Source organism: Nerophis lumbriciformis, linkage group LG17, assembly GCF_033978685.3.
Source record: "Nerophis lumbriciformis linkage group LG17, RoL_Nlum_v2.1, whole genome shotgun sequence".
Taxonomy (NCBI): domain Eukaryota; kingdom Metazoa; phylum Chordata; class Actinopteri; order Syngnathiformes; family Syngnathidae; genus Nerophis; species Nerophis lumbriciformis.
In genome coordinates, this window is record NC_084564.2 from 3,488,011 (window position 1) to 3,511,691 (window position 23,681).

The following is a 23,681-nucleotide window of genomic DNA, read 5'->3' on the forward strand; positions in this document are numbered from 1 at the left end:
GTATGTTCCTCAAAGGCGGCTGGTCCCAGTTTATCAGCGTGTCATTGAACGCACCACCAATTCGACTCCAGATGCGCGAGGGTCCCTTGAAGACGAGGCGAGTTAGTTTCTTGCTTTGTTTATTTTTTATTTTTTTAATACTCCTACTAATCTCTGCTAGGTGGGAACAACACTCTGAGCTCTTAATCATACTTCTCCCTCCGCATAAGAAGACGAAAAGACAACAAAGTTGAGCAAAGACGAATAGAAGCTGACAGGCGGACATTTGAGGTAAGAATACAACAGTCTAATATCGCTCATACTAAAACGTCCTTTTTTGTACCAAATAATCTAAAATTGACGTAACTTTATTATACTCAAGTCGTAACAAAAGGACACGTTTAAAAATATATATATATGGAAAGTGGGGCATTTTAAACTTTTTTTTTTTTTAATCGATGTCAGCGTAAACAAACCCACTTCCGAGACCTTTCAAAATAAAAAGGCAATATTGTGACTGTTGTGAAGAACTGGTTACTCATGAGATATTATATGAGGTTATTGCAAACAGTTCTCAGTATCATTATGATAAACATTTTTGGTAAATTAATGAATACTGTACCTTACTGACCGTGTCAAGTAAAATGACTTTTCCAATCAATCAATCAATGTTTATTTATATAGCCCTAAATCACAAGTGTCTCAAAGGGCTGCACAAGCCACACTGACATCCTTGGTACAAAGCCCACATAAGTTAAAGTTAAAGTCCCAATGATTGTCACACACACACTAGGTGTGGTGAAATTTGTCCTCTGCATTTGACCCATCACCCTTGATCACCCCCTGGGAGGTGAGGGGAGCAGTGGGCAGCAGCGGTGCCGCGCCCGGGAATCATTTTTGGTGATTTAACCCCCAATTCCAACCCTTGATGCTGAGTGCCAAGCAGGGAGGTAATGGGTCCCATTTTTATAGTCTTTGGTATGACTCTGGTTTGAACTCACAACCTACCGATCTCAGGGCGGACACTCTATCCACTAGGCCACTGAGTAGGTGGCCTAGGGCAAGGAAAAACTCACCCCAGTGGGACGTCGATGTGAATGACTATGAGAAACCTTGGAGAGGACCGCATATGTGGGTAACCCCCCCCCCTCTAGGGGAGACCGAAAGCAATGGATGTCGAGTGGGTCTGACATAATATTGTGAGAGTCCAGTCCATAGTGGATCTAACATAATAGTGAGAGTCCAGTCCATAGTGGATCTAACATAATAGTGAGAGTCCAGTCCATAGTGGGTCTGACATAATATTGTGAGAGTCCAGTCCATAGTGGATCCAACATAATAGTGAGAGTCCAGTCCATAGTGGATCTAACATAATAGTGAGAGTCCAGTCCATAGTGGATCTAACATAATAGTGAGAGTCCAGTCCATAGTGGATCCAACATAATAGTGAGAGTCCAGTCCATAGTGGATCTAACATAATAGTGAGAGTCCAGTCCATAGTGGATCTAACATAATAGTGAGAGTCCAGTCCATAGTGGATCTAACATAATAGTGAGAGTCCAGTCCATAGTGGGGCCAGCAGGACACCATCCCGAGCGGAGACGGGTCAGCAGCGCAGAGATGTTCCCAGCCGATGCACAGGCGAGCGGTCCACCCCGGGTCCCGACTCTGGACAGCCAGCACTTCATCCATGGCCACCGGACCTGTGCCCCCCCCCCTCCACAAGGAAAAGGGGAGCAGAGGAGAAAAGAAAAGAAACGGCAGATCAACTGGTCTAACAGGGGGGCTATTTAAAGGCTAGAGTATACAAATGAGTTTTAAGATGGGACTTAAATGCTAAATAGTTCTCATTTTGATTGATTGATTGAAACTTTTATTAGTAGATTGCACAGTACAGTACATATTCCGTTCAATTGACCACTAAATGGTAACACCCCAATAAGTTTTTCACACTTGTTTAAATCGGGGTCCATGATACAGATATATACTATCATCATAATACAGTCATCACACAAGATAATCATCAGAGTATATACATTGAATTATTTACATTATTTACAATCCGGGGTGTGGGATGTGGACAGAGGTGGGTAGAGTAGCCAGAAATTGTACTCAAGTAAGAGTACTGTTACTTTAGAGATTTATTACTCAAGTAAAAGTAAGGAGTAGTCACCCAAATATTTACTTGAGTAAAAGTAAAAAGTATGTTGTGAAAAAACTACTCAAGTACTGAGTAACTGATGAGTAACATACACACACATATCATATATATATGTATATACATATACATATATATACACACACATATATATATATACAGTATATAATTTATATTTATTTATTTTGCCGTTTTTGTTTACATGTTAAATGTGTTTTAATGAATATACATGCATGTTTAACACATATAGATTCCTTTCTTTCATGAAGACAAGAATATAAGTTGGTGTATTACCTGATTCTGATGACTTGCATTGATTGTAATCAGACAGTAGTGATGACAAACGTCCAGGTTTTCAAATGGAGGAGAAAAAAAGTTCCTCCTTTCTGTCTAATACCACATGAAAGTGGTTGGTTTTTGGCATCTTATTTGTCCAGCTTCCATATTCGTTTTTATACACTTTACAAGAAATACATTGGCGGCAAACTCCGTAGCTTGCTAGCTTGTTTGCGCAGGCTTTCGGAGACTCTTGTTTTGAAAGCGCAGGCGCGATGGAGCGGCACTTTTATTGTGAAGACAGGAACTGTGCAGTCAGTCTTTAGGCTTTTGACGGGGTGTACGGTTGAAATAAAAAATGGTCTTTTTTCCTTCACACTTTTGATTGATTGATTGGAACTTTTATTAGTAGATTGCACAGTACAGTACATATTCCGTACGATTGACCACTAAATGGTAACACCCGAATACGCTTTTCAACTTGTTTAAGTCAGGTCATGTGACCGCCTGGCTCTGTTTGATTGGTCCAACGTCACCAGTGACTGCATCTGATTGGTGGAACGGAGTGAACGTCACCAGTGACTGTATTTGTTGAAACGCAGGCACTATGAAGGTCTGTCTGACAGACCAAAACAAACAAAGCGTGCATTAACAGATCGATAAAAATTAGTAGCGAGTAGCGAGCTGAATGTAGATAAAAGTAGCGGAGTAAAAGTAGCGTTTCTTCTCTATAAATATACTCAAGTAAAAGTAAAAGTATGTTGCATTAAAACTACTCTTAGAAGTACAATTTATCCCAAAAGTTACTCAAGTAGATGTAACGGAGTAAATGTAGCGCGTTACTACCCACCTCTGGATGTGGAGGGGGGGGGGGGTAGGTTTGGTTGATATCAACACTTCAGTCATCAACAATTGCATCATCAGAGAAATGGACATTGAAAAAGTGTAGGTCTGACTTGGTAGGATATGTACAGCAAGTAGTGGACGCAGAGAGAGAGATCAGAAAGCATAAGAATAAGTATCTACATTTGATTATTTACAGTCCGGGGAGGTGGGATGTGGAAGGGGGAGGGTGTTGGTTTAGGCTTGAAGTTGCCTGGAGGCATACTTGCCAACCCTCCCGAATTTTCCGAGAGTACTCCCGAAATTCAGCGCCTCTCCCGAAAACCTCCCGGGACAAATATTCTCCCGAAAATCTCCCGATTTTCAGCCGGAGCTGGAAGCCACGCCCCCTCCAGGTCCATGCGGACCTGAGTGAGGACAGCCTTTTTTCATGACGGGAGGACAACAGGGTGACAAGAACTAAATCATCCAGACTAGAGATAAATTGTATTATTATGTTTATCTTACCTAAAAATAAATATATTTATTAATTAAAAGTTTGTTTTGTGGACTTGGAGAAGGCATTCGACCGTGTCCCTCGGGAAGTCCTGTGGGGAGTGCTCAGAGAGTATGGGGTATCGGACTGTCTGATTTTGGCGGTCCGCTCCCTGTATGATCAGTGTCAGAGCTTGGTCCGCATTGCCGGTAGTAAGTCGGACACGTTTCCAGTGAGGGTTGGACTCCGCCAAGGCTGCCCTTTGTCACCCATTCTGTTCATAACTTTTATGGACAGAATTTCTAGGCGCAGTCAAGGCGTTGAGGGGATCCGGTTTGGTGGCTGCAGGATTAGGTCTCTGCTTTTTGCAGATGATGTGGTCCTGATGGCTTCATCTGGCCAGGATCTCCAGCTCTCGCTGGATCGGTTCGCAGCCGAGTGTGAAGCGGCTGGGATGAGAATCAGCACCTCCAAGTCCGAGTCCATGGTTCTCGCCCGGAAAAGGGTGGAATGCCATCTTCGGGTTGGGGAGGAGACCCTGCCCCAAGTGGAGGAGTTCAAGTACCTAGGAGTCTTGTACACGAGTGAGGGAAGAGTGGATCGTGAGATCGACAGGCGGATCGGTGCGGCGTCTTCAGTAATGCGGACGCTGTATCGATCCGTTGTGGTGAAGAAGGAGCTGAGCCGGAAGGCAAAGCTCTCAATTTACCGGTCGATCTACGTTCCCATCCTCACCTATGGTCATGAGCTTTGGGTTATGACCGAAAGGACAAGATCACGGGTACAAGCGGCCCAAATGAGTTTCCTCCGCCGGGTGGCGTGGCTCTCCCTTAGAGATAGGGTGAGAAGCTCTGCCATCCGGGGGGAGCTCAAAGTAAAGCCGCTGCTCCTCCACATGGAGAGTAGCCAGATGAGGTGGTTCGGGCATCTGGTCAGGATGCCACCCGATCGCCTCCCTCGGGAGGTGTTTAGGGCACGTCCGACTGGTAGGAGGCCACGGGGAAGACCCAGGACACGTTGGGAAGACTATGTCTCCCGGCTGGCCTGGGAACGCCTCGGGGTCCCCCGGGAGGAGCTGGACGAAGTGGCTGGGGAGAGGGAAGTCTGGGCTTCCCTGCTTAGGCTGCTGCCCCCGCGACCCGACCTCGGATAAGCGGAAGAAGATGGATGGATGGATGGAATTAAAAAAAACAAACATTTTTACTATATTTTGCTAAAAACATCAAAATTAATTGTATTTTTATTTGTATTTTTTCCTGACTCCTTATTACATCCAGCCATAGAATTATACATTAAAATAAACATATTTGAAATAATTGATTTTAAATTATCATAATAATTCATTTAAAATGACCATATTTAATTATTAAAATAATTGCTTGTTTATCAACATCTTTAGCATTTTATTCATTACATTTTGAAACTCTCAGAAGCCAAGTTATGTTATATTCCTTAATATTTATTTATGCAAGTTTGAAGTATCAACTATCTAAACACAGTTTTGTTTGCATATTTTCAGGATGTAGATATATATATATGTATATGTATGAAATACTTGACTTGGTGAATTCTAGCTGTCAATATACTCCTCCCCTCTTAACCACGCCCCCAACCACACCACACCCCGCCCCACCCCCGACCACGCTCCCACACCCCACCTCCCGAAATCGGAGGTCTCAAGGTTGGCAAGCAGGCCCGGCCCTAACCAATCTGGCGCCCTAGGCAAGATTTTAGGTGGCGCCCCCCCACATCGGCAGTGAACTGTATATACTCACAAGAAACCAAATAGCTTTGTCTTTGACCTTTTTTTTACATAAAGAAAGCAAATTAACAATCAGAATAGTTAACAAGATTAAAAAAAAATATGAATAAATAAATGAATGCAAAAAATAAAAAATGAATATATGAAATACAATATTTTTTACATACATATTGCTTAATTAACATTAATGATGTGCACTTTAACAACTAGGCTTACAACTATACCTAATGGGTGGAAAAGTGACTATTACCTGCAGGGCAAACATTAGCTAACCAGAAGGCAATAACAATGTAAACAAAAAACACCTGCTTAAAAGATCTAATACAAATGTCCCTGAGGAATGTAAGGTGGGAGTTCTGTAATTACCTAACGTTACATTATTATTTTCCATAACAATTTAGCCCCCTCCACAATATTAACCCGACGTTAGCAATTGCCGAATCATGTAACATTAGCTTAATGCTAAAAAGCCAGGTTACTATCACATTCTGTAACAGACAAATAATTTCATGTAGGCTAACGTTACCTACTTGCTACCTCTGTCTTTTTCTCGTTTCTCCTCTTCTTTTCTCTTTTTTCTTCCCTGGGCACCTGACAGTTTTGGCCGTTTTGACATCTTGTGTTGATTTTTTTGATGTGGTGACGTCCAAAAAGAGTCTTGATACGGGAAGGGAGGGGGCGCACCGGGCGAAGGGGGGGGGGTTTGTAATGTTGTAACAAATAATATTTCTATTATATAGGCTTTACTTTGCATTTTAATTAACGTGGGATTATTTTTTGTATTTAGAAATAATAGTACCAACTTTTTTTTTTTCCTCCAACATTTGTGGCACTGGCGTGGCGCCCCCTGATGGACGGCGCCCTTAGCATTTGCCTATACGGCCTATGCCACGGGCCGGCCCTGTTGGCAAGTATGCCTGGAGGTGTGATTTTGAAGGAGGATAGAGATGCCCTTTCTTTTACACCTGTTTTCGAGTGCATTCCATATTGATGTGGCATAGAAGGAGAATGAGTTAAGACCTTTGTTGGATCGGAATCTGGGTTTAACATGTTAGTGGAGCTCTCCCTGGTGTTAGAATGTTCAACTGTACCCCATATTAATTTCTAGTTTATTCTGGAGAGTTACTTTTTAGTCTCTGTAGGACACTATCTTTTTGAGTTATAGACTTGTCTCCAAAACCACTGGGAGTAAAGTTCCCGTTTTTTGTGGTCAGGGGCCAAGCAAGCTTGCAGATGCTATTTTTAGTCTGGCGTGTTCAAGAAGCACGATTACAAGACGAACATGTGATGTTTGAACATCTGTTGAACGCCCACATCAAATCATGCCCTGCCCTTCAGTCTTCTTTCTCCACACTGTCAAAGCAGCTCTAATTCCACACACACACACACACTAGTTAACGGTATTAATTAGCTGTACTGTTCAGGTTGTCTTTGAGGATGTTTCACCTTTCAACCGAGCACTCTTTATCATCAGTTTATGGTCAAAGACTAAATACAGCTCCGGTCTCACATATTTAGGTTGAAGTTTAGGTGTCATTTATTCAGACCATACATGTGTGGTTTATATTATAGGACAAGAGCTGCATTCTGAGGGCATTGTTACTGTATCGATTAGGGATGTCCCGATCCGATATTTGGATCGGATCGGCCGCCGATATTTGCAAAAAAATGCGTATCGGCAAGGCATGGGAAAATGCCGATCAAGATCCAGTTTAAAAAAAAACAAACTCCGGTCCGTGTTTTCCAACGCACCAATTTAAACAATACATTCCACTTTTCTGCTGCTCCCTAATTTCCAGCACACCTTCAACACATCCACAGGTCTGTGGATTCTCACGCAGTTGCTTTTAGCTGCTGGCATTACACGACAGGCTCTTCTCACTCTTTCCTGTGTCTCCCTCTCACAGACAGCGAGCGCACCTTCTTACACACGTCACATACTGTCACGTCATACGTCACTAAGGCTGAAACGACGCGTCGACGTAGTCGACGTCATCGGTTACGTAAATACGTCGACGCCGTTTTTGTGCGTCGGCGCGTCGCATATTTACGTCACACTACTGTCATGGCCGAGCGCAAAGCAGACGATGCGAGCGAGGGGAAAAAAGCACGCCAAAAGTCGTCAAAAGTGTGGGAGTATTTCAATAAACGGCCTAATAATGTTGTTGTATGCACACTGTGTCGAGCGGAAATGGCCTATCATAGCAGCACAACGGCTATGAACGAACATTTGAAAAGAAAACCCCCGACAGCGTTCTTGCCATCACCATCAACAAGTCAATCGTCCGCGTGCGTATACGTTGTCATCATTACACAAAAACATGAATGTGTCATTTGTATCTGCGTTGTAAATTCATAAACTAAAGCACCGTTTCGCTCTGAGAGGCGCGTTTGGCGTGCCTGTTCAGTGTTTACAAAGACGCGCTCCTCTTTAACGCTGTGGAGAGGCGGCGGCGGTGAGCGAGCGGCGAGGCGGGGCGCGCCGGGAGCGACGCCGCAATCGTGCCCAGGTGCGCGATCCGCGCAGTTGGAAGAGAAAAGACTTTGTGTAAAATTCAAAGATTGTAAACCTGGCAAAGCCGTCTGGCGTTCAGTCTGTCGGTCCTGAAAGAACCCCACGGCACAAGACGTGTCACAAACGCTAACGTTAATTAGTTGTGCAAATACCTTTTACAACATTAACAGTTACATATACTATGTACAAACCAACAATTAACTTTCACTTTAATCATACTATCATTGTTGTGTTATTAAGCAAAATAAGCAATACTTTTACTTTTGTTGAAATGTTTACACTGTACACTTTTTTGTATTGGATGTTTAGCTTTATTTTTGCACATTTTAGCAAATAAGCAATACTTTTACTTTTGTTGAAATGTTTACACTTGTTACAGAATATTTCCGTTTTGCACTTTTTTGTATTGGATGTTTATCTTTATTTTTGCACATTTTAAAGCAAAATAAGCAATACTTTTACTTTTGAAATGCTTATACTATTCCAGAATATTAAGATTTGCACTGGATGTTTACTTTTATATTTGCACATTAAAAAGCAAATAAGCTACTTTTAATTTTGTTAAATGTTAAAAGTTTTAAATGTTTACATTGTTACAGAATATTTTGTCATGTTGTTGTCAATGTTGACTGAGTGGCCATACTTTTTTTTTTGTAAATAAAAGCCATGCCTTTTGAAAAAACTGGCCTACATTTATTTTTTCCTCTTCATTTTAAATAAAAAAAATAATCGATAAAAGGAACAATAATCTATAGATTAATCGAAAAAATAATCTATAGATTAACCGATTAATCGAAAAAAATAATCTATAGATTAATCGATAGAAAAATAATCGTTAGCTGCAGCCCTATACGTCACATACTGTCACGTCATACGTCACATACGTATACGTCCTCTCCCAGCAGAGAGGTAGCAGCATGGCTAACGTTAGCTGTGATGCTAGCGCAGCCGTGCGCGCCTGTGCAATTGCGCACTGCTCAAGCGTCCTCTGCGCACGGCAAATCTATGCCACGCACAAAATCAAATAAAAAAATAAGCGCATAACAATTTCCGACACACGGACGCGACAGAGAAAACAGTTTTCGTCATCATTGTTCAAATATTGTAACGTCTGTCGTGACGCTTATCTCCATTCGGTGCCACACGCCCACACCATCAAAATGCCGAGGCAAACATTTCCACATCAACACCGTATGAAAAAAATAGTGATTTTTTTTTTTGTTGTGATTTCCTTCTCTGCATGAAAGTTTAAAAGTAGCATATATTAATGCAGTATGAAGAAGAATGTTTTAATGTAAACACATAGAATCATCATACTGTCAAGGCTTGGTAAAAGGATAGGACTCAGATGCAGAGTAGGGAACTTAGACAGGCTTTTATTTTGACAGCTTCCTTTTCACCTCCAAAGTCAAGGATTACAATATCTATTTATCCAAAAACTAACCGGCAAAAAAGGTTCCAAAAAATAGGAACAACCAAAATTCGCTCCGAACGGAGGAAAACACAAAAGCAAAGACGAACTATAATTAATAAATGCTATAAAATGTATAAACAAAAAAACGCTCCAACAGGAGGAAGAAACAACAACTATGAAAAATTCTATACTATCTAATCTAATAAAGTATTAACAAAAATTGTCACTCAAAAATGTGAGGAAAGAATTAAAAATAACTGAAACTTACCACTTCGGCTGAATAAACTAAATAACAAAAAAATCACTCTGCTGAGGAGGAAGAAAGGAAAACTCAAAATAGCAACGAAGGGATTCAGAATCAAAGAACATAAGCACAAGATGAGGCGAGGCAAGACAAGGCATGGACATGGGCATGGATGCTAGAGAGTACGAACAAACGAAACAATCTGGCACAGAACAAAGGAAGGAGTGGGCTTATAAGACACATGAGGGTAATAGGGAACAGGTGGAAACAATTAGGGAATCGGGATGACGTCAGACTGATGACACAAAAGGAAGGGCAAGTGACCTGAAACGAGAGGAGAGTTACTTTTCAAACTAAAACATGCACATCACAAGACAGAAAAAACCAAGACAAGACATCCCTCACCGCGGTGTGACACATACTGCTGTGATTATATGCATCAAGTGTTCATTCAAGGCTAAGGCAAAATATCGAGATATATATCGTGTATCGCAATATGGCCTTAAAATATCGCAATATTAAAAAAAGGCCATATCGCCCAGCCCTAGTTCAATGATGCCATTTCTGTTTGTCATGTATAATTTTGTCTATTTTGTGTTTATCCTTGAATAAACAGGTCAGTTTCTTGTTACCAACCATTGTGTATTATTCAAACTCCCCTAATTCAGCTGGCTAGTTGTTATCAAGAGTACTAAAACCCTTTTCAACATGATTCTGACAACTAAGTAGGCTAAATAACTTTAAACTTTAATACATGCTTGGATAGGTCAGTATCGGTATCGGATCGGAAGTGCAAAAACCTGGATCGGGACGTCCCTAGTATCGATCACAACTGGACTGTTCAGTTTGTCTTTGAAGAAGTTTCGCCTCTCACCTGAGCAGCTTTTATCATCAGTTCTTGCTCATAATCAACAAACTTCAAGAATTCAAGGAACTATATTAACTATTAACATACATATGTGAGCCTATACTAGCTCAGAAACCTACACTACAATATCATATTATACTAGAGCTGGCAAATGATTAGAATTTTTTTATCAGATTAATCACGGTTCAAAATGAATTGGTTCTAGTTCTACAATTATGTGATATGCTGTTCTATCTAGTCTTTGAGCAGGAACTTCAATTTGTTCTCCAGTTTGAATGGATTCAAACCCATTCAATAAGAACATTGACCGACATCTTAACAGTGTGGATGAACTGTGCTGGTTGTTGACAGGAAGCAGGATGGTGATCCCCTACAAGGGCCAGTCCTACGTCGATCTGAAGAAGAAGTGTCACCAGCTTGGTTGCCTCTTTGAGGACCCTCTCTTCCCCGCTTCTGACCAGTCGCTCTTCTACAATCGCAACCGCGTCGGCCTCGTCATCTGGAAGAGGCCAAAGGTGTGTCCTCCGCTTTCCTCACATGTTTTTCTAGTGCACTTTATTGAGGCATGACAGCAACATGAAGCATTTGTTCAATGTTCTGCAGAAGGTTCATGCAATTATTTGTACTCATTGTTCACTCTGTACCATACTTGCCAACCTTGAGACTTCCGATTTCGGGAGGAGTGGGTAGGGGTGTGGTTGGGGGTGGGGCGGGGCGTGGTTAAGAGGGGAGGAGTATATTGACAGCTAGAATTCACCAAGTCAAGTATTTCATATATATATATATATATATATATATATATATATATATATATATATATCTATATATATATATATATATATATATATATATATATATATATATATGTGTGGGGAAAAAAATCACAAGACTATTTCATCTCTACAGGCCTGTTTCATGAGGGGGGGGTACCCTCAATCATCAGGAGATTTTAATGGGAGCATTCACATACCATGGTTTATATAGGGCACAGAGTGGGTGGGTACAGGCTGGCGTAGGGGCGTGGTGATTGGCTCATGTGTTACCTAGGAGGTGTTTCCGTCTATGGCGGCATGCTGTTACAATTTCGCTGCGCTTGTTGAGGGATGACAGGTCTGGACGGTAAATAATAAACAGTTTCTCTTTCAAGCATAGGTTGCATCTTTTATTACCACTATTGTAAGGTGTGCTGGATGCAAGAATTTGCCATGTTATTGAATATTCAACATTATTGTCTTTGAGGTCCCAAATGTGTTTGCTGAGTTCTGTGGTATTCCGCAGGTTTTGGTTCCTGAAAGAAGCCTTGTGATTGTTCCATCTGGTTTTGAATTCTCCCTCGGTTAATCCTACATATGTGTCGGATGTGTTAATGTCCTTGCGTATTACCTTAGATTGGTAGACAACTGATGTTTGTAAGCACCCCCCGTTGAGAGGTAAATCAGGTTTCTTTCGACAGTTACAGCCTTTGTTGGTTTTGGAGTCGCTCTGTCCGGGGGCCGACGGCTCATTTGCAATTGTTTTGTTGTGGTTTGAGATGATTTGTCGTATATTGTTCATACAGCTGTAGCTCAATTTAATGTTGTTCTTGTTGAATACTTTTCTTAGGGTGTTGTCTTTGGGAAAGTGTCAATCAGATTGAGGAATTTGTGTCCAATGTTAGTTGAGACGTTTTTGCTGTATGGGGGGTTGTACCAGATGATGTCGTTTCGTTTTCTGTTCTTTTTTGGCTGGTTTCCTGGCGTGGGTTCATAGGTGAGGGTGAAATTGTATCCGCTTTCATCAAGGGCTTTTTGGTACGGGGGGGTTGCTTGGTCAAATTCAGCTTTGCTAGATGACAGCATCGATAGCCTTTTATTAATTCCGGTAGGTATTCTTTTCGTGGTGGTGGGTGGGTGGTTGCTGTCATGGTGCACGTATTGGAGTGTTGTGTTGGGTTTCGTGAATGGTTGGTAGCTGTTATTTCTCAGGTTGAAAGTGACGTCAAGGAAGTTGACGGTTTGCTTGTTGGCTTCAATCGTGATCCGTAGGCCGTTCTCTTTGAAAATTTGGCATATGCGCTTCTTGGTATTCTCGCTATATATATATATATATATATATATATATATATATATATATATATATATATATATATATATATATCTACATCCTGAAAATATGCAAACAAAACTGTGTTTAGATAATTGATACTTCAAACTTGCATAAATAAATATTAAGGAATATAACATAATTTGGCTTCTGAGAGTTTCAAGATGTAATGAATAAAATGCTAAAGTTGTTGATAAACAGGCAATTATTTTAATAATTAAATATGGTCATTTTAAATGAATTATTATGATAATTTAAAATCAATTATTTCAAATATGTTTATTTTAATGTATGATTTATGGCTGGATGTAATAAGGAGTCAGGAAAAAATACAAATAAAAATACAATTAATTTTGATGTTTTTAGCAAAATATAGTAAACATGTATTTAGGTTTTTTTTTTGTAAATTATTAAATATATTTATTTTTAGGTAAGATAAACATAATAATACAATTTATCTCTAGTCTGGATGATTTAGTTCTTGTCACCCTGTTGTCCTCCCGTCATGCATGGAGCTGGAGGGGGGTGTGGCTTCCAGCTCCGGCTGAAAATCGGGAGATTTTCGGGAGAATATTTGTCCCGGGAGGTTTTCGGGAGAGGCGCTGAATTTCGGGAGTCTCCCGGAAAATTCGGGAGGGTTGGCAAGTATGCTCTGTACAGTGTTTCTCACAGGCCTGCAATCCATTTGTGGCAGCGATGGGGATATCCGATATCCGATATTGTCCAACTCTTAATTACAGATTCCGATATCAACCGATACCGATATATACAGTCGTGGAATTAACACATTAATATGCCTAATTTTGTTGCGATGCCCCGCTGGATGCATTAAACAATGTAACAAGGTTTTACAAAATAAATCAACTCAAGTTATGGAAAAAAATGCCAACTGCCACATTTATTATTGAAGTCACAAAGTGCTTTTTTTTTTTAAACATGCGTCAAAACAGCAGCTTGGAATTTTGGACATGCTCTCCCTGAGAGAGCATGAGGAGGTTGAGGTGGGCTGGGTTGGGTGGGGGGTATATTGTAGTGTCCCGGAAGAGTTAGTGCTGCAAGGGGTTCTGGGTATTTGTTCTGTTGCGTTTATGGTTTGTTACGGTGCGGATGTTCTCCCGAAATGTGTTTGTCATTCTTGTTTGGTGTGGGTTCACAGTGTGGCGCATATTTGTAACACTGTTAAAGTTGTTTATACGGCCACCCTCAGTGTGACCTGTATGGCTGATGACCAAGTATGTGTTGCATTTACTTGTGTGTGTGAAAAGCCGTAGATATTATGTGACTGGGCCGGCACGAAAAGTGCCTTTAAGGTTTATTGGCGCTCTACTTTTTGAAACCGATACCGATAATTTCCGATATTACATTTTAAAGCATTTATCGGCCGATAATATCGGCAGTCCGATGTTATCGGACATCTCTACAAATTAACTGTGTGCTGTTGCCTATTTACGTTGGGTTTTACTCAAATCCTAAACACGACAAAATCACCAACAAGTGCTTTTAGATTGGAGCGGGCCCATGGCCGATAGTCATACTTGCCAACCTTGAGACCTTCAATTTCGGCAGGTGGGGGGTGGGGGGCGTGGTTGGGGGCGTGGTTAAGAGTAGGGCTGCAGCTAACGATTATTTTTCTATCGATTAATCTATAGATTATTTTTTCGATTAATCGGTTAATCTATAGATTATTTTTTTTCGATTAATCTATAGATTATTTTTCCTTTTACCGATTTTTTTTTAATTTAAAATGAAGAGGAAAAAATAAATGTAGGCCAGTTTTTTCAAAAGGCATGGCTTTTATTTACAAAAAAAAAAGTATGGCCACTCAGTCAACATTGACAACAACATGACAAAATATTCTGTAACAATGTAAACATTTAAAACTTTTAACATTTAACAAAATTAAAAGTAGCTTATTTGCTTTTTAATGTGCAAATATAAAAGTAAACATCCAGTGCAAATCTTAATATTCTGGAATAGTATAAGCATTTCAAAAGTAAAAGTATTGCTTATTTTGCTTTAAAATGTGCAAAAATAAAGATAAACATCCAATACAAAAAAGTGCAAAACGGAAATATTCTGTAACAAGTGTAAACATTTCAACAAAAGTAAAAGTATTGCTTATTTGCTAAAATGTGCAAAAATAAAGCTAAACATCCAATACAAAAAAGTGTACAGTGTAAACATTTCAACAAAAGTAAAAGTATTGCTTATTTTGCTTAATAACACAACAATGATAGTATGATTAAAGTGAAAGTTAATTGTTGGTTTGTACATAGTATATGTAACTGTTAATGTTGTAAAAGGTATTTGCACAACTAATTAACGTTAGCGTTTGTGACACGTCTTGTGCCGTGGGGTTCTTTCAGGACCGACAGACTGAACGCCAGACGGCTTTGCCAGGTTTACAATCTTTTAATTTTACACAAAGTCTTTTCTCTTCCAACTGCGCGGATCGCGCACCTGGGCACGATTGCGGCGTCGCTCCCGGCGCGCCCCGCCTCGCCGCTCGCTCGCCGCCGCCGCCTCTCCACAGCGTTAAAGAGGAGCGCGTCTTTGTAAACACTGAACAGGCACGCCAAACGCGCCTCTCAGAGCGAAACGGTGCTTTAGTTTATGAATTTACAACGCAGATACAAATGACACATTCATGTTTTTGTGTAATAATGACAACGTATACGCACGCGGACGATTGACTTGTTGATGGTGATGGCAAGAACGCTGTCGGGGGTTTTCTTTTCAAATGTTCCTTCATAGCCGTTGTGCTGCTATGATAGGCCATTTCCGCTCGACACAGTGTGCATACAACAACATTATTAGGCCGTTTATTGAAATACTCCCACACTTTTGACGACTTTTGGCGTGCTTTTTTCCCCTCGCTCGCATCGTCTGCTTTGCGCTCCGCCATGACAGTAAAGTAGTGTGACGTAAATATGCGACGCGCCGACGCACAAAAACGGCGTCGACGTATTTACGTAACCGATGACGTCGATAACGTCGACGCGTCGTTTCAGCCTTAGTTAAGAGGGGAGGAGTATATTTACAGCTAGGATTCACCAAGTCAAGTATTTCATTTATATATATATATATATATATATATATATATATATATATATATATATATATATATATATAAATAAATAAAATAAATACTTGAATTTCAGTGTTCATTTATTTACACATATACACACACATAACACTCATCTACTCATTGTTGAGTTAAGGGTTGAATTGTCCATCCTTGTTCTATTTGTCACTATTTTTCTAACCATGCTGAACACCCTCTCTGATGATGCATTGATGTGTGGCACGCACAAAAGTGCTTTCATCAAATGCACTAGATGGCAGTATTGTCCTGTTTAAGAGTGTCACAACATTGCTGTTTACGGCAGACGAACAACTGCTTTACAGTAGACAAAAACGTGACTGCTGTTGTTGTGTGTTGTTACGGCGCTGGGAGGACGTTAATGAAACTGCCTAACAATAAACCCACATAAGAAACCAAGAACTCGCCCTCCATCATTCTACAGTTATAACGTCATTGGGCAGGTACACTGTTTATATTGTGTGCCTGAATTTCGGGAGATTTTCGGGAGAAAATTTGTCCCGGGAGGTTTTCGGGAGAGGCGCTGAATTTCGGGAGTCTCCCGGAAAATCCGGCAGGGTTGGCAAGTATGCCGATAGTTGAGAAGAGCGACAAGTGCCTTCATATCAGTTTCCAAAAGTCTCTTCACTAAATGTGTCGCATTTTCGTAAGAGTTTCCCGAGGGGTTTGATTACTCGCTAAATATAGCAACAGTGTTGCTAAGTTGACAACACTGATCCCTCTTGCTTCGTCTTCTTATTCTCTGGCACACCATATGAATTGTTTATGACCAAGCGAACAGGTCGGGTCAAATCTATTCTCTTTGTGGTACTCCAAACTTAAAGTAAGGCACATATGAGGACCACTGCTATATGTGTAAGTATCGTAGATTTTTGTATGGTTTTTACAATCTCTGTCATTTAACTGCCAGCTTTAGAGCTCCCTGTGGTCCACCCTTTACATAATCAGAGGGTGTTTCCTTGCTCTGTTTCCTTATGTTTCCGTGTTTTGTTTCATTTTTATGTTTGCTCAAGCTTCACTTGCACTGTGTTGCCCAAGTGTTTACGTGACTGAGGGCACCGCCTCCGAGCATCACATCCTTCTACAGCAGGTTGTGCTCACACTTTTTCTGCAGGCGAGCTACTTTTCAATTGATCAAGTCGTGGGGATCTACCTCATTCATATATATCATTTATATTTACTTATTTATGAAATATATGTTTTTGTTAACAAGTTAAAGGTGTTTAATGATAATGCAAGCATGTTTAACACATATAGTTAATATTGTTAAAAAATTAAAGGTGTTTAATGATAATACAAGTATGTTTAATACATATAGTTAATATTGTTAACAAGTAAAAGGTGTTTAAAGATAATGCAAGCATGTTTAACACATATAGTTAATATTGTTAAAAAATTAAAGGTGTTTAATGATAATGCAAGCATGTTTAATACATATAGTTAATATTGTTAACAAGTAAAAGGTGTTTAAAGATAATGCAAGCATGTTTAACACATATAGTTAATATTGTTAAAACATTAAAGGTGTTTAATGATAATACAAGTATGTTTAACACATATAGTTAATATTGTTAACAAGTTAAAGGTGTTTAATGATAATGCAAGCATGTTTAACACATAGTTAATATTGTTAAAAAATTAAAGGTGTTTAATGATAATACAAGTATGTTTAATACATATAGTTAATATTGTTAACAAGTAAAAGGTGTTTAAAGATAATGCAAGCATGTTTAACACATATAGTTAATATTGTTAAAACATTAAAGGTGTTTAATGATAATACAAGTATGTTTAACACATATAGTTAATATTGTTAACAAGTTAAAGGTGTTTAATGATAATGCAAGCATGTTTAACACATAGTTAATATTGTTAAAAAATTAAAGGTGTTTAATGATAATACAAGTATGTTTAATACATATAGTTAATATTGTTAACAAGTAAAAGGTGTTTAAAGATAATGCAAGCATGTTTAACACATGTAGTTAATATTGTTAAAAAATTAAAGGTGTTTAATGATAATACAAGTATGTTTAATACATATAGTTAATATTGTTAACAAGTAAAAGGTGTTTAAAGATAATGCAAGCATGTTTAACACATATAGTTAATATTGTTAAAAAATTAAAGGTGTTTAATGATAATACAAGCATGTTTAATACATATAGTTAATATTGTTAACAAGTTAAAGGTGTTTAATGATAATGCAAGCATTTTTAACACATATAGTTAATATTGTTAAAAAATTAAAGGTGTTTAATGATAATACAAGAATGTTTAATACATATAGTTAATATTGTTAATAAGTTAAAGGCGTTTAATGATAATACAAGCATGTTTAACACATAGTTAATATTGTTAAAAAATTAAAGGTGTTTAATGATAATACAAGAATGTTTAATACATATAGTTAATATTGTTAACAAGTTAAAGGTGTTTAATGATAATGCAAGCATGTTTAACACATATAGTTAATATTGTTAAAAAATTAAAGGTGTTTAATGATAATACAAGTATGTTTAATACATATAGTTAATATTGTTAACAAGTAAAAGGTGTTTAAAGATAATGCAAGCATGTTTAACACATATAGTTAATATTGTTAAAAAATTAAAGGTGTTTAATGATAATACAAGAATGTTTAATACATATAGTTAATATTGTTAACAACTTAAAGGTGTTTAATGATAATACAAGAATGTTTAATACATATAGTTAATATTGTTAACAACTTAAAGGTGTTTAAAGATAATACAAGCATGTTTAACACATATAGTTAATATTGTTAATAAGTTAAAGGTGTTTAAAGATCATACAAGCATGTTTAACACATATAGATTCCTTTCTTTCATGAAGACAAGAATATAAGTTGGTGTATTGCCTGATTCTGTTGCATTGATTGGAATCAGACAGTAGTGATGATAACGTCCGCATTTTCGAATGGAGGAGAAAAAAAGTCCTCCTTTCTGTCCAATACCACATGAAAGTGGTTGGTTTTTGGCATCTTATTTGTCCAGCTTCCGTACTCCTTTGTATGCACTTTACAAGAAATACATTGTCGGCAAACTCCGTAGCTTGCTAGCTTGTGCACGCCAGCTTTCTGAGACTCTTATTTTGTTAGCGCAACTGTGCAGTCGGTCTTTGGAGTTTTGACGACAGGTGCGGCGCCAGAGTCTGTTGAAATAAAGTGTTTCTCGCCTTCCAGTCGGTAATTTGAATGAGCTGGCAGCAGCCAGAAAACCCTCGGGTGCCGTGAATGTCAATCAAGTGACGAAAGTGACGTCATAGTGAAGATTTATGATCGCTCATTTTTAGGACTATTTTTTTAATGCCTGGCTGGTGATCGACTGACACACCCTCCGAGATCGACCGGTAGCTCGCGATCGACGTAATGAGCACCCCTGTTCTACAGTCAACAAACTAAACAAAACCTCGTACAGTGTGAAGTAGAAAGAGACTGAAGGTGTACTGCAGGAGGAGTTATCCAACCTCATCAACTTTACTTGTGTAGTTGTGGTCCAGAATCATACAAATCAACATTAAAATGTTAATTCATCAGATTAATGCCTATTTACTAAGGTACTGGGGAACCTTCGTGTCTCTGAGGTAGACAAAGGCCAGGGGTCCGCAACCCAAAACGTTGAAAGAGCCATATTGGACCAAAAATATAAAAAACTAATCCGTCTGGAGCCGCAAAAAATGAAAAGCCGTATATAAGTCTTGTGTGTTGGCCCTGCGATGAGGTGGCGACTTGTCCAGGGTGTACCCCGCCTTCCGCCCGATTGTAGCTGAGATAGGCTCCAGCACCCCCCGCGACCCCGAAGGGAATAAGCGGTAGAAAATGGATGGATGGAAGTAAGGCTGCAGCTAACGATTATTTTTCTATCGATTAATCTATAGATTATTTTTTTCGATTAATCGGTTAATCTATAGATTATTTTTTCGATTAATCTATAGATTATTTTTTTCGATTAATCTATAGATTATTTTTCCTTTTACCGATTATTTTTTTTATTTAAAATGAAGATGAAAAAATAAATGTAGGCCAGTTTTTTCAAAAGGCATGACTTTTATTTACAAAAAAAAAAGTATGGCCACTCAGTCAACATTGACAACAACATGACAAAATATTCTGTAACAATGTAAACATTTAAAACTTTTAACATTTAACACAATTAAAAGAATCTTATTTGCTTTTTAATGTGCAAATATAAAAGTAAACATCCAGTGCAAATCTTAATATTCTGCAATAGTATAAGCATTTGAAAAGTAAAAGTATTGCTTGTTTTGCTTTAAAATGTGCAAAAATAAAGATAAACATCCAATACAAAAAAGTGCAAAACAAAATATTCTGTAACAACAGTGTAAACATTTCAACAAAAGTAAAAGTATTGCTTATTTTGCTTAATAACACAACAATGATAGTATGATTAAAGTGAAAGTTAATTGTTGGTTTGTACATAGTATATGTAACTGTTAATGTTGTAAAAGGTATTTGCACAACTAATTAACGTTAGCGTTAAAGAGGAGCGCGTCTTTGTAAACACTGAACAGGCACGCCAAACGCGCCTCTCAGAGCGAAACAGTGTTTAAGTTTATGAATTTACAACGCAGATACAAATGACACATTCATGTTTTTGTGTAATGATGACAACGTATACTCACGCGGACGATTGACTAGTTGATGGTGATGGCAAGAACGCTGTCGGGTGTTTTCTTTTCAAATGTTCCTTCATAGCCGTTGTGCTGCTATGATAGGCCATTTCCGCTCCACACAGTGTGCATAGAACAACTGTCAAGTGTTTGGCTTTTTTCGCTGTGCTTATCCCACACTTGAAGGGATGTACCAATGCTGAATGTGGCTTCTGGATTTCACTCAAAAGACCAGACCGTAGTTCCTTTTTACTTTTATTTTCCTTTAGTTTACAACAGTTTTTCCAACCAAGAAACAGCTTCTTTTTTCTTCTTTAGTCTTTTTAGCAGTCTTTAGCAGTGTTAGTAGACTTTAGTTTCTTTAGCTGTCATTAGCTGTCTTTAGTAGCCTTTAGTAGCCTTTAGCTTCTTTAGTAGGTGAAAAACCTTTAAGGACAAAACACCACAAGATTAACATGCTGTAAAAAATCAATCAATTATCAATCCCATAATTTACAATTATTAATTAGGCTATCAAACTCTTAACCATTAAACAAGTGCAAGAAAATGGACACATCTTTTCCCTTTAAGTTAAAACAGATTTTAAATAAATTGTCTCAACATAAATGCACCAAGATGCATATAAAATACATTTAAACCCAGAAACACAATAGATAAATGCAACAGAAAACCCAATATGCAAATACATAAATACCTAACCAATTAACCACCTATTTAGATACATATTTAAAATCCATATTCAATATAAATATATTATTAATTTAGCAGTGAAACACTCAATCTTAAACACTGTCTACTGGTAGAAAAATGCCCCTTTTTCTATGCCCTCACCAGCAGCCAATGATCCAACACAGTTAAATCCAACACTTGAAGTTGAGCGACTTCACCCTCCTGATGAAGCAAATTGCTCCAACATTTATCAAACTAAGCAAAGAATATCAACACTTTCTTACTAAACAACAGTTACATAACACACTGTGTATTTAGCCTCCAGACTAAGCACGCTACATGCATCATCTGCTTTGCGCTCCGCCATGACGGGTCGACTCATAAAAACGGCGTCGACATATTTACGTAACCGATGACGTCGACTATGTCGACGCGTCGTTTCAGCCTTAGATGGAAGTTTTATAATGAAGGCAACACATGACGTAAGTCACTCAGTATGTCTCCATGCACTTAATTAGAGTGATTTCTCAAATATTTCAGGGTGTTCCTTTGTACTTACTTGGTTACATACAGAAAACCGCATGCAATATCAACTAATCGCCATGAAAGATAAACCCAACAAGGCTGCCGCTGACCTCATTGGCATTGTGCTTGCAGGAACTGTGTGGAGAGCCGAGCCTCGTTGTGAACGGCATCAGCGCTCATGATCTCAACCAGGGTCTCCTGGGGAACTGCTGGTTTGTGGCGGCCTGCTCCTGTCTGGCCTCACAGGAAGCGCTCTGGCAGAAGGTTAGACACTTCCAGCTCCACCTTTGTGTTTGTTTGTTTGCATTTCACCTCCCAAGGGGGTGGAACAAGGGGATGGGTCAAATGCAGAGGATCATTTTACCACACCTAGTGTGTGTGTGACTATCAGTGTGTGAAAGTCTCCCTATGGTGGGTTCTCTTGGTGCCGACAGATCTTCTGGGAGCCCGGTGGTCAGGTTTAAACAAGTCTTTTATTGCACGTACACATGCCCAAGGATAGCCTGCTTTCCAGCAGTCTTCGCTCTCGTGACTTTTCAGTCTGCTCGTGTCTTCTCAGTCTCTCGGGCACGTGTCTTCTACTCCCACTCCAACAACGTCTCTCGTCCCGGCTGCTGCTAATAAGGGCGACAGGTGATTAGATAACAAGGCCCCAGCTGGGCAATCTACTCACCTGCCGCTGACTTCAAGGCATGGGGTGCTTGGGTAGTGGGAGGTCACTCAGTTTTTACCACTCAGACTTCACACTCACAAGCTCTTGCATGCTCACAAGCTTCTATCATACCTACACACTCACTAATCCGTACAACGTTTGACACAATTTTTACTCATTAATTTTTGTCCATAAAATGGGAACACACCCAAAATGTATCCGGATGTCTACTGTAAATATACAACAAACAAGGGCATGAAAAGATTGTCTTCATGCTGTTTTTGGTTCCTAATTACCGTAGAATATTGGATGTTGACTATGGTCCACAAAACTGACACTGATGATGTCACACATTGCTAAGGAATACCAGTCGCTCTTCTATAATCGCAACCGCGTCGGCCTCGTCAGCACATTTTTTCTAGTGCACTTTATTGAGGCATGACAGCAACATGAAGCATTTGTTCAATGTTCTGCAGAAGGTTCATGCAATTATTTGTACTCATTGTTCACTCTGTACAGTGTTTCTCACAGGCCTGCAATCCATTTGTGGCAGCGATGGGTTGTGCGTGTCGTTGTCAATTTTTCATAATTGGTCATGAAGAGCAAAAGAAATATGTTTACAAGTACAAATTAATAGAGATGGCTTTTTTGCCGATATCCGATATTCCGATATTGTCCAACTCTTAATTAAAGATTCCGATATCAACCAATACCGATATATACAGTCGTGGAATCAACACATTATTATGCCTAATTTTGTTGCGTCCCGAGTGCTTGTTAATAAGGGCGACAGGTGATTAGATAACAGGCCCCAGCTGGGCAATCTACTCACCTGCCGCTGACTTCAAGGCCGGTCCTTGCACACCCCACTCTGCGGCAGGCCCGCAGGCCACACCCCTCTCCACACAGTGGTACTTTAACTTTAACTTGCATGATGATTGACATGCCACACAACAACAAGAAGCAAAAGACCACTCATCAAGCTCTGCTTTACAAAACACACACACACACATACACACACACACCATCTGTCTATTTTGGTATTCCTTAGCAATGTGTGACATCATCAGTGTCAGTTTTGTGGACCATAGTCAACATCAAATATTCTACGGTAATTAGGAACCAAAAACAGCATGAAGACAATCTTTTCATGCCCTTGTTTGTTGTATATTTACAGTAGACGTCCGGATACATTTTCATACTTGCCAAACCCTCCCGAATTTTCCGGGAGACTCCCGAAATATCAGCGCCTCTCCCGAAAGCCTCCCGGGACAAATATTCTCCCGAAAATCTCCCGATTTTCAGCCGGAGCTGGAAGCCACGCCCCCTCCAGCTCCATGCGGACCTGAGTGAGGACAGCCTTTTTTTATGACGGGAGGACAGCAGGGTGACAAGAACTAAATCATCCAGACTAGAGATAAATTGTATTATTATGTTTATTTTACCTAAAAATAAATATATTT

At 39.3% G+C, this 23,681-nt stretch overlaps 1 protein-coding gene across 1 annotated transcript in view; it reads left to right on the forward strand.

The window, feature by feature from the left end:
- Positions 1-248: 248 nt before the first annotated feature.
- LOC133614370 (calpain-5-like) overlaps positions 249-23,681 on the forward strand; it is a 62,266-nt gene continuing 38,833 nt past the window's right edge. The window contains exons 1-3 of the mRNA XM_061972270.1: positions 249-270; positions 10,886-11,049; positions 21,699-21,830. Of these exons, the coding sequence (XP_061828254.1) occupies positions 10,894-11,049; positions 21,699-21,830 (288 nt within the window). The 5' untranslated portion in view covers positions 249-270; positions 10,886-10,893. The remainder of the gene's footprint in view (positions 271-10,885; positions 11,050-21,698; positions 21,831-23,681) is intronic.